This window comes from Ursus arctos, unplaced genomic scaffold (assembly GCF_023065955.2).
Source record: "Ursus arctos isolate Adak ecotype North America unplaced genomic scaffold, UrsArc2.0 scaffold_6, whole genome shotgun sequence".
Taxonomy (NCBI): Eukaryota; Metazoa; Chordata; class Mammalia; order Carnivora; family Ursidae; genus Ursus; species Ursus arctos.
In genome coordinates this window covers 25,872,533-25,889,129 of record NW_026623078.1, presented here as the reverse complement: position 1 = coordinate 25,889,129, position 16,597 = coordinate 25,872,533, and the positions used below count along the sequence as shown (strand labels likewise).

The 16,597-nt window shown below is 38.6% G+C and overlaps 1 protein-coding gene across 1 annotated transcript in view; it reads right to left on the bottom strand.

Moving 5' to 3' along the window:
* LOC113253071 (uncharacterized protein C8orf34) overlaps positions 1-15,004 on the bottom strand; it is a 136,111-nt gene extending 121,107 nt beyond the window's left edge. Inside the window, 2 exon segments of the mRNA XM_026495928.4 lie at positions 14,677-14,868; positions 14,870-15,004. Of these exon segments, the coding sequence (XP_026351713.3) occupies positions 14,677-14,868; positions 14,870-15,004 (327 nt within the window).
* Positions 15,005-16,597: the final 1,593 nt, after the last annotated feature.

Below are 16,597 nucleotides of genomic sequence, written 5' to 3'. Positions count from 1 at the left end.
ATAACGGCCTCACAGTTCACGTTGTTCCTTCACTCAAACCCACCACCTTCATTCCCTTCAAGGTGCTGCTCCCATAAGCACTCCACAATCAACCCTCTGCGTGAAAATCTCCACCCCAGAGTCTGTCTCCCAAGGAATCTAGTCTAAGACATGATAGAAAACAGAGAAAATCCTCAATGTAGAGAGAACACCAAGCAAAGACTTGACATTGTAAGTATTAGGGTAATTGGACAAACTAGCCTGGCTCACATTGAAGGCAGTGTGTGGGGAAAATGAAAAGTATGGTTGTACAGATTTTGGAGGACCCTGAATCCCACCCTCGTTTGGAATTCATCCCATAATTCAGTGTTCCAAAACTCTTGCATCTTCAAAGGCCTAGGACTGTGACTTCATCCTCCTGGATGTCTGGACAGAAAGCTAAAAGTGACAACGTGTAAGCATGAAAATTCTCTAAAGTTTGATTATCTTTAATTACATCAGTCTTGCATTTTGCCCACAGTTATCAGCATTTGTCATAATGAATGCATACTCTTAAGAAGCATGGCCACAATGAGTGGAACAGAGTGTGTGTGTGTGTGTGTGTGTGTGTGTGTGTGTTCACAATTCTAAATGTTTTCAGCTCTTAAAAGAGGGCTTAAAAAAGGAGGGGGGAATGAATAAAAATGAGAGTTGGGTTGTGTTTAGAAATGTTGACTCATTCCTTCCGCCTGCTCCAGCACCATCTCTACCCACCTGATGCTCATTTCCATGCTACCTGCTCCTAGCCTCTCTAACCCTCACTTCTGATTTGTCTACGCAATGAGGGGGTTTTCCTCTCAGCCTCTGCCAATAGCCCCCATTAAGGTTTCAGTTGACAAGAAATTCACTACTAATATGCAAATACAGTATGCTTGTGGGAGTCAGCAGGGGCCTCAAGAAGACTAGATCATCTCAAACAAATGGCTTAATACTAAAAGCAGTAGCACACTTACACAGAGAGCTTGGAAAATCAGAATGGCTGTGGGAGCAAAGACAGCCCCTTAACTTGGTATCTCATATAAAAGCTGGATCCCATTCTTATTCGTTCTTATCTTTTTGCATATGCTACACAGTTATAATAATATCACACATATAATCTTGAATTCATCCTTTCTACATTTTTAATGGTTCCATAATATCCCACCCAGAGAAAAGTTTATTTAACCTTATGTTTAATAAGAAGAGTAAGAACGAACAGCTAATTGCAGGAAAATGGGCTACCGTGCATTGTGGAAATAGATTAGAGAACAAGGCTGACCAAGCCCCTTTCCTTCTGGAGGTTTTAAGAGAGGAAGCCAAACACTAAGCAAATAAATGAGAAACTGCCACAGGGGAATAAAACACAGTGGCATGGTAGAGTCTGATGGGAAGGCTGTTGAGACCAGGTTGTCTGTGACGGCCTCTCTGACGACATGTTTAACCCTGAGATCTGAACAGCAGGAGGAGCTGACCATGTGAGTGAGGCATGCGAGGGAAAACTTTGAAGCAGAGAAAACAGACCATGCAAAAGCCCTGAGTCTCAAAGCTTGCCTTTTAGGAAGCTTCGTTTCTGCTACTCGTAAGGCTAACCCTGGGAGACATTGTCCTGCAAATATATTCTCACTAAACAATCCAGAATGAGCCAAACAAGTATTTTTAGAAAGAAAGCCAGCTGTCATGTGTAACAACAGGAAACAGAGGATTCAAATATATCCTATGATGTGCCTAAATTATTTGGACTAAGAGTAGGTCATTTTATGATTTATAGAACATATTTATATTCATCGTTATTTCAGAAAGAAGTTAAAGTATTTTCCAAAGAAGTATAAATTATGACCAAATAGCATAAATAAAAAGTGGAGGGAAAAAGGTAAAGTAGAACACATAGACACATAGGTGGGGAAAAGAATGAAGGTATAAATGGTCATTAAAAAAGAATCCTCATGTACTATTGGTGGGAATATAAACTGGGGAGGGGTGAAATAGATAAAAGAGATTAAGAGTAAACTTATCTTCATGAACAATGAGAAATGCATAGAATTGCTGAACCATTATAATAAAGACCTGAAACTAATATAACACTGTATGTTAATTATACTTCAATTAAAAAAAAAATGTTCATGATAATGGCCTGCATTCTGGCTACCACTAGGTATGGGTTTTCCAGAAGTCTATGCAAAAAAAAAAAAAAAAAGTCAGGGAATTCTATGAATTACAGTTCAAAATATTTATATACGATTTTGTTTTTCTTTCTTTTTTGTTTTATCTTTTATTTTAATTCCAGTATGGTTAACATACAGTATTATATTAGTTTCAGATGCACAATACAGTGATTCAACAATTCTGTACGTCAGTGCTCATTGTGATAAGCGTACTCTTGATCTCTTCACCTGTTTTACCCAACCTTCCACACATCTCCCCTCTGGTGACCATTAGTGCGTTCTCTATAGTTGAGTCTACTTTTCAGATTGTGTCTATTTTCTTTGTTTGTTTTGTTTCTTAAATTCCACGTATGAGTGAAATCATATGTATTTGTCTTTCTCTGACTGACTCATTTCACTTAGCATTATACCGTCCAGATCCACCCATGTTGTTGCAAATGGCAAGATTCCATTCTTTTTATGGCAAAGTAATATTCCATTGTGTATCCACTGATCTATCAATGGACCCTTGGGCTAACTCCATAATTTGGCTACTGTAAATTATGCAACAAGCACAGGAGTGCATTTATCCTTTTGAATTAGTGTTTTGATATTCTTTGGGTAAATACCCAGTAGTGGAACTCTGGATCATATGGTAGTTCTATTTTTAATTTTTCGAAGAACCTCCATACTGTTTTCCACAGTGGCTGCACCAGTTTGCATTCCCACCAACAGTGCATGAGAGTTCCTTTTTCTCGGCATCCTCACTAACACTTGTTTTCTCTTGTGTTTTTTATTTTAGCCATTCTGACAGGTGTGAGGTGCATACACTATCTTTGACATTATGAAATTGAACAAGAGGTCTCATAAGAGGATGCTGCCTAATTCACTGAACATGCCTGTCTACAACATCCTTTAACAGATGACAAAACTGTATTTTCATGGTCCGATTCTTATGACTCTCAATAAAGGCTTCTTAAATCACTCCACTGCACAACTCAGGGGAAGTAATTCTTCAGTGGGTCACCCTAATGCTGAATGGGTGCCCAAGTCACTATTCAACTAACTTTATCCAAAAATATGTTTGCTAATAACTTGAGAACTTAATGTACATGACCTTCATGAATTAGTCACAAGATATTATTTCTCAAAATTGAACTATCCATAAACTTAGTGACGCTGATATCTTAGATTCCCTATCAATCCATACACTGTAGCATGGATGTTGCCAATTGTGCACAGACCTCAACATCTTAACTGAAAGTTAAGAAAAGGCTAGATGTAAAATAATTCTGTGGAAACTAGGACTTTAAGCTTCCACAAGGTAGAGTATTTGTCATCTCTATACCTTAAGAGGGTTGTTTTTCATATCATTGCTATACTACTAAGAGAAAAGATAATAAGAAATGTATCAATAAGTATTTTCAGTTGGAATAGAATAATATTCTGCACTTAAACTATAGCTGGCTTTAATTACCATTTTATATAATGCTCAGCTGATTATTATACATTGTAAACAAAACAAAACAACAGGAAAAAATGAAATAACCAAAACAATAGTAGGTCCTCTGGAGAGAATTCATAGGAATAAAATAGCATTAAAATAAAAATAATATCTCAAAAAACATACGGCTACAATAAATCTTATACAATAAAGTTCACTTCATACAAATAGATATATTATTTCAATGTACAGACAAATCAAATGTATTCTCAATTCAATATAGCTAGTCACTCTGAATTTAGATCATGTTCAAAAAGTGAAGAAACAGCGGGAATTAAACACTCCTTTACGCTCCAGGCTATACTTCAAAAACAAGTTCTCTTTTTTATGTTAAAGGAACAACTTACAACCTAAAACTATCAGTGTGTTTCATGTAGAACATTACCCAACAATCAGATCATTTAGATATTTTTAATAATTCATGTTTAGATGTCTTACTGTTGCTAAGAACGTCCAGGAGCAAAGACAACAGAAACTAAGTCTATTTAACATATCTACCTTTTACGTTATTTAATTTACATACTTGATTCTACGGCAAATTTCTTGAAAACCAATCTCTAAATCTGAATTGCAAATATGAATTTCTTACTTCTGTTAGTATAGTGATGGGACGTATTGATGAGTATGAAAATGGACCAAGTATATAAACAGAAAACCAAGGCAGGCTTTTGTAAAATTACCAGAATGTAATAGTTGAGAGTGCCCCTAAGTATTGCCAGTCTTTTCTAAATACACAGGAGTTTTTGACGACAGGAAATGTCTTATTTGAATTTATATCTCTCAGTGCATAAAACAGCACCCAATAAATGTACCAAATGAATGTAAATGAAGCTCCAAACATTATGCACCAAAGAATTTCATAGCTGTTGAAAAGATAACAAAGACATAATGAATTTTCAAGAAAGTGAAATCTCCCATCAACTGCTGAGATATTCCAAGACTGCTAGTGGCAAATGATTACTCATACCCAAGCCACAATTTTCAAATTTGATAGGTTGGCTCTGATTTTTTTAATTCATAAGTGTATCTGACAACTATTTAGTAGAACACCTATTATGTACCAGACATTTCGAGGCATGAAGACATAAGCAGTTAAAAAGACTGACAAAATTATCTTCCTGTTAGAATCTTATATTCTAGTGGGATAAACAGAATATAAACTGAAATCAAAGGAATAAATCCAATAAAACAATATCAAATGACAATAAAGGATATTTAAAAAAAAAGAAAAGCATGCTACAGAGAGTGATAGGGGAGGCTGGGTCTGTGTGTGCTTTTAGTTGACGGTGATCAAGGTTGCCTCTAGAGACAAGAACACGTATTCGGGATTGTTTCTCAGTAGATACTGAGATAATGTCTCCAAATTTAGCCAAAGTATACTTTTGTGATACAGCCAACAAGCAAGACTTGCCCCCACCTCCGAACAAAGAACACACACAACACACACACACACACACACACACTTTGTTTGGCCAAGTGCTACTCTCCTTTCTACCTGTGCCACGATGCTTTTTCAGAGATCAGAGCTACAACATAAAAATGCAGATGCACATTTTGAATTAGTTCTATTTTCAGGATACTAGAAGGTCATCCTTCAAGAGCATCTCTCCACATGGTCTGTCATGGAGTGATCAATATTAATAGAAAAGAGAAGGCTCAGCATCTAACATGATGGCAGCAAAATTTACTGGGTGTACCCCAAGTGCCAGGCACCGGCCTGGGTTGTTTAGACTTTGTCTCATCTCATATATTCCTCATAAAGTCCCTTTTAGTTATTATTTTTGCAGATGAGGACACTGATGTTCACAGAGATTGTCAAGTAAAGTGCTCAGGATCAAGTCGAGAGTAAATGATTGCTAAGCTTGAGATATTTCCAAAGATCACCTGCTTCGTCCCATATAACTCTGTCATGCGACTTGCCCATGCAAATGCACTTGAGGGGTGTGCGTTAAGCCTTGCACAGCGGTGTCAATTAATTTATCAGGCCCTCTCTTGAAAGCAGATATTAAAAAGGGAAAAATATGACTGAAAGTGACTTAGGTAGTTAAGTACATAATTAAAAGTTATTCACTGTACATAAAGGGTAATTAATGTGATGGGGAATATTTTGCTCTAGGTCTTAAAGGAATAAATATGAAGATGCTATTTGCTAGCTGGTTCTATCTTCAATGTACTTTTTTCCATAGAAGGAAAAAAAAATACACAAGTCAATGTTTTGTTTAATTCAACAGATAGCAATTAATCCCTGAGTTATACTCTGTGCTCCACTAGACACTACAGTAGATGCACGATAAAGAATGAGGCAAGATACTTGTTTCCCACCTTCAAGAACTAAAGATCTACTTTCAAAACCAAACATGATATATGAACAAACACCTCTTGTCAGCAGATTACTGATATTCATACATCCTTCACTGTAGAAGAGCCCTCTGTCTAGCTGGAGAGATTGTCCTCTACGACGGGAAGGGCCCAGAGGAATGACATAAAAAGCAGGCACCCTATTCTAACCAATCACATCAGTCCACTTTTTAAATGTATGCATGCTAGCCTATAAAATTCCCTCTCAGCTCTGCTTGAGCTGTGTCCCACAAATTTTGATATATCTTCCTTTTCATTGTTTGATGGATTTTTATTTCCCTGAGATTTCGTCTTTTTTTTTTTTTTAAGATTTATTTATTTATTTGTCAGAGTGAGAGAGAGAGACACAAGCAGGAGCAGCAGCAGAGGGAGAAGGAGAAGCAGGCTCTCGCTAAGCAAGGAGCCCGAATGGGGACTTGATCCCAGGACCCTGGGATCATGACCTGAGCCAAAGGTAGACACTTAACTGACTGAGCCACCCGGGCATCCCTGAGATTTCATCTCTGACCATATTATTTAGATGTATGCTCTATACTTTCACCATGTTTTAGAAATTTTCCTGTTTTCTTTCTTTTACTGTCTTAGTTCTATTCCATTGTGATGGAGAAAACACATTGTATGATTTCAACTGAGGTTTGTTTTGTGGTTCAGGGAAATGGTCTGTCTTTGTATACATTCCATGTTACTTGGAAAAAGCATGTTTTCTGTAGTTGTTGCATAGAATGGTCTACAAATGTTGACTAGGACTTAGTTGACTAAGTTTACATAGAATGGTCCTACTTAAGACTGCTGTTTTTCTTGGTGGGTTGACTCTTCTATTACTATATAATGACAGTTCCTAACTGGTAATTTTTTATCCTCTGAAGTCTGCTTTATCTGATATTAAAATAGCCATTCCTTTCTTTTGATGTTTGCATATTTTTTTTCTATTCTTTTACTTTTAGCCTGTTTATATCTTTGTATTTTAAATGAGTTTCTTTGACATAGCATATGGCTGGGTCATGTTTTTTAATCCACTCTGACAATCTCTCTCTTTTAATTGGTATATTTAAACCATTTGCATTTAATTTAATTATCGACATATTAGGGCCAAAGTCTGCCATGTTATTTGTTATTTTCTGTTCTTTGTTTTGTTCTTTTTCCTGTTCCTGTGAGTTATTTGAACATTTTTTAGAACTCATTTTAAGTTACTAGAGTTTTGAGGGCACCCGTGACTCCGTTGGTTAAGCATCTGACTTTGGCTCAGGTCATGATCTCAGGGTTCTGGGATCAAGTCCCACCCACATCGGGCTCCCTTCTGAGCGGGGAGTCTGCTTCTCCCTCTCCCTCTGCTCCTCCCCCCGCTCATGCTCTCTCTCTCTCAAATAAATAAATAAAATATTTTTTTAAATCTATTAAATTATTAGAGTTTTTGAGAGCATCTTTTGTATAGCTTTTTAGTGGTTGCTCTAGGTATGACATTACATATATATACAACTTATTCAAAGGTGTCATTGTTTTACCAGTATAAGCAAACCATAGAAAACATACCTCCTTTGTTCCTCTTTATTCTTCCTTGCTTATAATACAACTGTCTTAAATACTCTCTACAGAACCACATCTGACACTGTTATAATTTTTGCCTCAACCATCAAACATAATTTAGAAAACTTGAGAAGAAAAATGTATTATACTTAGTCGTATTTTTGCTCTTTTCATGTTCTTTCTTCATTCCTAATGTTCTAAAGTTTTTTTCTTTTATAATTTTCTATCTGTTTAAAGGACTTCCTTTAGCCATAATTTTAAGATAGACCCACTGGTGACAAATTCTCTTGATTTCTCCTTCAATTTTTTTTTTTTTTTTTTAGTTTCAGAAGTAGAATTTAGTGATTCATCAGTTGCATATAGTATCCAGTGCTCATGACATCAAGTGCCCTCCTTAATGCCCATCACCCAGTTACCCCATTCCCCCCCCCACCTCCCCTCCAGCAACCCTCAGTTTTTTTCCCAGAGTTCAGTGTCCCTTATGGTACAGCAATGTCCACAATAGCCAAATTATGAGTTCCCCTTCATTTCTAAGGGATATTTTCTCTGAGTATAGAACTCTAGATTCTTTCTTTCAGCACCTGAAAAATGTTATGTCACCTTCTCCTGATATCCATTGGTTTGATGAGAATCTGCTGTCAAATTATTTTTCCTGTATAGGTATGCTATTTCACTTCTCTTGCTGCTTTCAAAATATATCTTGTCTTTTTTTTCCCCCCAGAAGTTTAATTATAATGTATCTTGGCATGGATTTCATGGCAGGAGTGGCGTCATTACCACTCAGCAAAGTAGAAAGTCCTGACTTTTTTCTAGGCCTCCTCTGACATGACCCCAGCGTGAAGGGAGAGGAATATCTCATTATTGCCAGGGTTAAGAGAAGCCAGGCCTCCCAGATGGTCTCCATTGACACTGGTCTCACATGGTGGGGCCACAATGTAAATGTAAAATAAAACCACAAAGAGAGATCACACAAATCTATTAGAATGGCTACTATTACAAAGACAGAGGATACCAAGTTTTGGTCAGAATGTGGAACAGCTGGAACTCTCATACAATGTTCATAGGAATGTAAAATTTTGAATACACTTTTCAAAACTAGTGGCTAATGTCCTAAAAAGTTAAACCTACACCTACCATATGATCCAGCCAATCCATTCAAGCCATTTACCCTAGAAAAACAAAAGCATACATCCGTACAGAATACTACTCAGCAATTAAAAGAAATAAACTATCGATACATGGTACAACATGGATGCATTGTAAGATAGTTACGTTGAGTGAAAGAAGATATACCCCCCCCCAAAAAGTACATAGTGTATGATTTCATTTATACAAAACTCTAGAAAAGGAAAACTATTCTATAGTGAGAGAAAGGAGACCAGTGGTTGCCTTGGGAGGTGGAGGGAGTAAGGAAAGGTATAAAGGAGGAATTACAAGGGGCATTCTAGACAACAGGAAGGAGAGCAGACATATGAGGAGCACGTCCTAACTAAGTCCATGTATCTTAAGGCACCTTCCAGGGAACTCCAAACAACATTTCCAATTCTTATCATTGATTCTATGCCACTTGACCACATACAGGTGCAAAAGAGATATCACTATTCATAATAAAGAAATTCTGTTATAAAGAAGGAGAAACAGTCTCTCTGCCTCAGCACCCTTCTTTGTGTTCCAGTATTCTTATGCATTTATTTTTTTAAGATTTTTTTCAATATTTCAATAAAATTTTAGAGGAAGAAGAGGAAAATACATAGGCTTAGTTGACCAGAAATGTAAATTTTCTTTACTCAGAATTATAACTTGCTACTTATTGGTTTCCCTGTATAAACCACTGATACAATTCTTAACTAAATTCACATAATTTGATGTTTAAAGAAAACCCAATGGGTGAACTATTTGTAAGTACTTATTTTTTAGATACTCTTTTTTATTTTTAATATTTTTTTTACTTTGAAATAACTTTAAACTTACAGAAAAAGTACATGAACAGCACAAATAACTCCATATACCTGTCACCTAAAAACCCCATTCACGTTTTGCAGAACTTTCCCAAGAACGTCCTTTTTAGTGAAAGTATCAGTTCTAGGACTATATTTTGCACTTAGTTGTACTGTCTCATCAGTCTGAAACTTCCCTTGACCTTCATGATCTAACATCTTTGAAGACACCAAAGAAGCAGGATTTCCCTATCAGGTTCATCAGATATTTTCCCATTAATCAGTTCAGGTCATGCATGATGGGCAGAAATATTAAAGAAGCAAAATCATGTTATTTTAATTGCATTATACTGGAGGCACACAATATTGATTTGTCCCATCACTTGAGTAAAGCAATGTCAGCCAGCTTTCTTTACTATAAAGTTACTTTTCCCTTTGTAATTAATAACTACTCTGTGGAAAGATACTAGAGATTAGGTAAACATCTCATTCCTCCTCTAATTTTCACCCATTATTTTTGGCAACAATTAATGTTTCTTGCCTGAATTATTGCTAAATGCTTGCCAAACAGTGATTTTCTAATTCCATCACCTTTTCTACTCTTATTAATTGGCATTTGACTATAAGGTAAAGCTTTCTCTTCTCCCCATAAATTGAATATATTCATGTATCCCATTATATCGCTGTGTGATAAAATAGTCCTATTTTATAAGTAAGACAATCTGTTACTCTCATACTTTGAGTCTCAAATTGTCCCAAATTTAGTTAATGAAGCCTCTTCAAGCTTTTGAGATGTTCCTATAAATCGTTGACCACTTCCCTATTTCCTGACATAAGATGGTCCAGGTTCATCTTATACTTTCCCAGACTCAAGTCTAGAATCAACCATTTCTCCAAGGATACATACCTGGTTTACTTGATGGGGAATGGTATTTAGAACTCAAAATCTGGTCACTAGCTGTGCTCATTCCTACTGAGGTGTTGCTAGTCCCAGGCCATCACAGTAGACAGAGTAAGGAAATAAATGCAGGCATATATATTTATGTGTATGTTAATACATACAAATCTATACTTACTTCTATTGCATTTATATCTATTTCTATTCTTGAAGTCATGCGATATACCAATACTCCCAATTTCATTCCAACACCACAGGGTTCATTCTACATTTTATCCTTTTTATATTTGTGATTCCCATCTCTAATAGCAAGAGAGCTGGCTTGCATTATTTTCAATATATTTACTTATTCTCTCACCAGCCCCCTACTGCATATATAACGAATCCCCTAATCCTGCCAGGCCATTGCCTGATAATCTCCAGGCCAACCGGAGTTCAAGGTTGCAGACATGGTTGGAAACTGTAGGGCAGGGTATCAGAGAAAAATAAGTTGAGCAGTAGTAGGTATGTGAATGATGCAAGCTATTGGCTGACCACTTGTTTGATATGAGTCCACCTTATAACAGATATGTCAAATCAGTTAACATGAATATAGCCGATGTGAGTAGAGGTACTTTGAAGTAAACAGAGGTGATAAAGTGGTTCCATTCTACCTGGAGTGGGTCAGACTCCATTTGGAGAAATGTAGTGAATTTGGTTTGCCACATCTCAATACACAGAGATTTAAATATTCTATGGAGATTTAATGGGGGCTCCATTATCCTGCTTTTTAATAGTTTAGGATTTCACTCTCTTGTAAATGTAATCATTCCTAAACCAAGATATAGGACTGCCCTAAGCACCCTTCCAACCAATAATATTCAAATAATTATTTTGTTTTTTCATGGAAATGGGAGAAGCTTAAAAGTATACACTTCTCTATGTTGAAAATAAGGAATTTATTGTGATATTCCACATCATATAATTTTTTGGGAATGAAGTTTAGCTGCTTACAATATAGACAACATAGATCACTTGATCCCCATAAGAAGATATATGCCAGGTAATTATTCAGTTTCAGAATTTTTGACTGTCAGGTTCTTCAACTATCAAGTGGTTGGTTGAGATAAGTCTTGTGTTTGCACCATGAATCTTTCATATATGTGCTGCAAAATACCATACTTTGGTGGAAGCCAAACCATTTCACATCTTGCCGATTAAGTAAGATGTTACATGTGGAAATCTATATCAAATAGGATTACAGTTCTAATTTATTGAAGCGATGTCAAGCCTTCCTTATAGATTGATGCGTGGGCTGTTCACTACTAACCGGTCCTGAATAAGCCAATGAGAACACTAAAAGTATTCCATCGTACAAAAATTTCAAAGAGGTTGTGGAATATAAGACATTATTACCTTATACACCTTACATCTTTTATTTTTTAATTAAAATATCATTACCCAAGACTCTAATGCAATGATTTCTAGGCATGGTTTTGTAATGCCTCAAAGTATGTTAAATCATATTTAAAGACAATATAAATTTATACTCTTAAATCACCTGGAAACAAGATAAATTTTCATCTAGAGAGGTTTTTGAAATACAATATTGTGTACAGTTTTATAAGCTTCTCAAATGATAAAATGTTAGAATAAGCAAATAAGCTAAGCAAGAAATTAACTAAATTAGGTAATTAAGCTGTATAGGTAAAAACAGCGGGATACAAGTATTCTCAACCAATATATGTTACCTCTGATTTTTGTTTTAAACAATATTCATGTGCTCTCTTTAAAGTACCCTACTCCAATAAGTTTTCTCAAAACAAACCTACCTTACAAAATCTGTAAAGGGAACATATTGTCAGGTCTTGTATATTTTCAAAACTAAAGTAAGCCAATGTCACCAACTCCAGTGCCTCAGGACAAAAAAGAAAGAAAGAAAGAAAGAAAGAAAGAAAGAAAGAAAGAAAGAAAGAAAGAAAGAAAGAAAGAAAGACACAACAAAGAATAGATAATAAAACTTGGAGTCACCTATTTCAATTTGTGATAGGTAAGAGACTTTAACTTATGTACTGTTTCTTACAATGTGGTCCAGGAATTAAATATGTAACAATCATTTCTGCCACTTCTTACTAAGTTCAGGTTTCTAGAATCCTCCTTCATTGATTTCCTGAAGCAGTTCTCATGAGAACCATTGACCAAAGTCCTGGGAGCTTTGAAGAGAATGCCAGGTCAACAATATCTGTTTTACCCTAGTTTCACTGGTTTTCTAGCAGGAGGAGAGAGAGATTACAAGCTAGTGAGATATTCTAATTTTGTGAAGTATGTAGAGTTCTACTCAAAACCAAGCTCTGTTATGATCAAAATTATTGTATATGAACCTGCTTTAATAGAAGTTAGCTATTTTCTCCCTTCAATTATTTAAAGTGTAAATCAATCCTGAAAAAATTAACTACTCACAACTGCAATCCAAGCTAATGGAGATGTAGGTAATATGTCACCCCCCAAAAAATCAATAAAATACACAGCATATAATTTTGTCATTGTTTGATTTTTGGTGAGGAGGTCTTATGATTTTATGAGACAATTCTGCCATCACTTAAAATTTATCAATACAGAACTATCTGGTGAGCTAGTTGTTTTTTTTTTTTAATGAGAACTTGATAAAAATCTAGTTGGATTTATTTTCTCATTATGTAGAAAGTTTACCTATATTCCAAATTCTGTTATTATTACTTAGAGAGAGTCTCAGAAATTTTAAAATAAGTTAATAAGTCTATTAAAACAATTCACTTGTTCTCCCTGGTAAACTGTACTTTATATTCTAAGGGAGTAGACACGCTCTAAAAGTATTTCCTTTAATGTTTCTTTTGACACAATTAATTTACTGTGTCACAAAGGGTTATTATGCTTCAGCTTTTAATAGATAGATAGATAGAATTCTGTATAGTCTCTAATCATTAGACTAAAGAAAAACAATCTAGTCGCTCCAGCAATTTTACATTGCTTTTATATACAGACTTCCTTTGCTAACACTTCTGGCAGAAACAAGAATCAAGACATGCATTATAGGACTTTATAACTCTATACAACGAGTTTCAGTTGAAACAATGGCCATATCTGTCTAGATAGCACAACGTTAACTTAAAGTTGGGCAGAAAAACTTGAGATCTTGCAAATCTTAGTTATCTGAAACCCATCCTTTTCATACCTGATCACATCCCTGCCCGCCTCTCTCTTTTTCTGCTAGGGCATTATTTCGCATTATTTTTTTCTCTGCAGTTATTCTCTTCTCTTCAGTACTAGGGAAACAGCTCGGCTCTCTATCACTTCCCCCTGCGCGTGCCAGCCTTATTCCGACGCCGCCGACACGTAAACCCCTAATAAGGACCACAACTGCTTTTTTGCGGGGGAGGGGAGATCTTGACTCTTCCACCTCTGGTCGTCTCCTATCAGTGTCCAGCTGGACGGTTGAACTGGGATGGGAACAGACCGTGGACGTCCCTCCCCGCGGGCACCGGCATTTGCCCAGCGCCCTGGCTACCCGCGGGACGCTTTGCCAGCGCCGGGTTCAGTCTCCCGTTCTTTTTATCCTGTCCTCCCTCTCTTCCTTTCTCCTACTGTATTTCTGTCATCAGTTCTTTGATGGCGAGAGAAAACAGCTCAGAGCTACACGTCCCCTCTCATAAATACGTGTATGCTTTTCCTGAATTTTTCTCCGCCCCTTTCTCCCCCTAACACATGTAGGGTCTGCAATGCAAAGGACTCTCCTTTCATCCAGACATCAATGTCAGCGTCTCAGTTTGACAATTTCATTCAACGCGCCAGCAGCTACCGAAGCCTACCCCTTACCAGTTCAGTTTTCTCCCAGTTAACCATATTCCTTCCCATCGCTGAGCACCTCTTCAACCTTTCTGGGTTCTACTACTGCCCACATTGGAAAAAAAAAAAAAAAAGAATCCAACACGCAAAATAGTGTAAATTCCAGGAAGAAAGTGTGCATGTGTAAGACAGTCTAAGTGTGTGCATCTATCCGTCTCAGCCTGTCCGGGTCCTGTGCATGAGGCTGCGAGATGCAGGACAGTCAGACCGCTCAAACTTCCCCTGCCAGACAGAGGCTGGGCCCTCTCCACCTCACCTGTCCGCGCCCAGGTAACCAGCGAGGTGCCCGCCCGGCCGCGTTCCAGGACACCTGGCCCTGCCAGAGCGAATGCCAAAGAACTGGGGCCGCACAGCCGCCTCCTCCCGCGCATTTGTTCACTATCCCTCCTTCCTCCGGGTGTTCTGAACCCCTTCCCCAAAACACAAACGGGACCGCCCTCATCCACAGCGCCTTACCTCAAACAGGGGACCGATCTTGTTCTTCTCCAGGTAAGCCTGGATCCGGGATTGCTGATGAGACGCCATGGAGAGACAGATGGGGCCGCGGAGAGTGCGGGAAAAGCGCGCGGCCGTGCGCCTCGGCCAGGGGACAGCCCTCCTTTTTCCCGGACTGGAGCTGGGACAGGAGCTCCGGAGCCTCGGCTCCCCCGGCGCGGCGGGCAAAGCCCGGGCCGCGGGCGTGGGCTGAAGCCCCGGGAGCCGTGAGCGCGTGGGGCGCCGAGAGCCGGAAGCCTGGGCGCGGCGCCGCCAACTCAGTCAACTCCGAGGCGAGGGGAGAACTCATTCATCGCGTTCCCCTCCTCGCGCCCACCTCCGCGGCTCTCCGCAGCGCGCGGCGCCGGGGGAAATTCTAGGCAGAGGTTCCAGGTTCCTTTCTCCTCTGGGCGGCAGCAGCAGGAGCTAGGAGGCGGGTGCTGCTCCGCCTGGTGCGGCGCGGGGGGCGCCCTCGGACTGTCGGGGGCCGCGGGGCTCGAACTCGCCGCGAGCGTGCGTGTGCGTGCGTGTGTGTCCGCGCGCCCGACTGTGTGCGTCCCTTCTCCCGGGTTACGGGAACAAACAGCCTGGGCTTCTCCCGGGGCTGTGCTCGCCCTTCCCGCCGCTCCCTAGCGACAGCGCCGCTCAAAAAGCCAATGGTGAAGGTGCTTCTTTCAAAGTGCTCATAAATCTGGTGCTTGTTGGCTACTCTTGGCAGCTACAAATGCTGTTCGGAAAGGGTCGTCCCCACTGCCCTTTCGTGAACCTGTCCTCGGCACCTCGTGCTCTGCCTACGCTAGCTCAGAATTCGAGAAAGGCAGAGGTATGAGAAGGTGCGTGGGTCTGAGGGTTTGCCGCTAAAATGAAGTTGCCTTCCTTTTGAATGTCTGGCCTGGCCTGGAGCACGTCAACGCGCGACTAGAGGCTGAGAAGCCAACTGAAGACTCCTGAGGTGTAGACACCCAAAGGTTGGGAGCCACCCTTCAGCTTGTGACAGGAAGAAGGGATAAAACTGAGCCGGCCCTCCCTTCCAAATTTGAATTCCTGATTCACATATAACTATGTGGATTATAATCCACACGTAATTATGCTTGTGTGTCTATAGCTATACGCCAGATGCTGCTACTCTCTTCCACTTAAAATGTTTCCTCTAGACACTTCAGGAGATCCTCAAGTTTAGCCAGTACCTTTCTTAGTATGCAGGGATTTTCCGAATTGAAGATCGACAGAGCTCTCTTGAAAAACGCACTGAGGTCTCCAAAGACGATTTCCGTGGCTCCTAACCATCATGTGTTTGTAAATATGAAGGTTTAGAATGAAGGGAATGGTTGAGCCTAAAGCAGACTGCAACAGTATAGATTTATATTTATTTCTCACAGTGTTCTGAATTTCTTAACTTCTTTATTGGTATTGATGTGGGTTTTTTTTTTTCTTCTGTAGAACTATTTAAACAGATCTACTTATATGGAAACATGCAATAGTTAAGAATGGAATATTCCAGAAAGTTCTGTTAATTCCATTTAATAATTCATATAAGAAGTCTGCCAGAATACCTAAGAGCTTAACCATCACTGATAACTTGAATTATACATGATTTGTAATGAAATGATCCTCCATTTATTACTTTTACAATCAGACTTGGGTGATCTGCTCAGAGGGAGTTAATTGAATAGCAGTGAGGTGCATGGGGTTGTCATGTATTTTTCATTATGTATCAAAGGCATACTTACTTATATATTTTTAAATATGTTCAGGAGAAATTAAATATACATAGTGAATATCAACATTTTTATTTGCTTGAAGGTATGGTGTATCTATGACCCAACTAAAACGTCAAGTGCTTTTGATACCACATTGTGCTGAAAAATCAGAGTGATATCTTCTTCCAAAAGACATGAGGAAA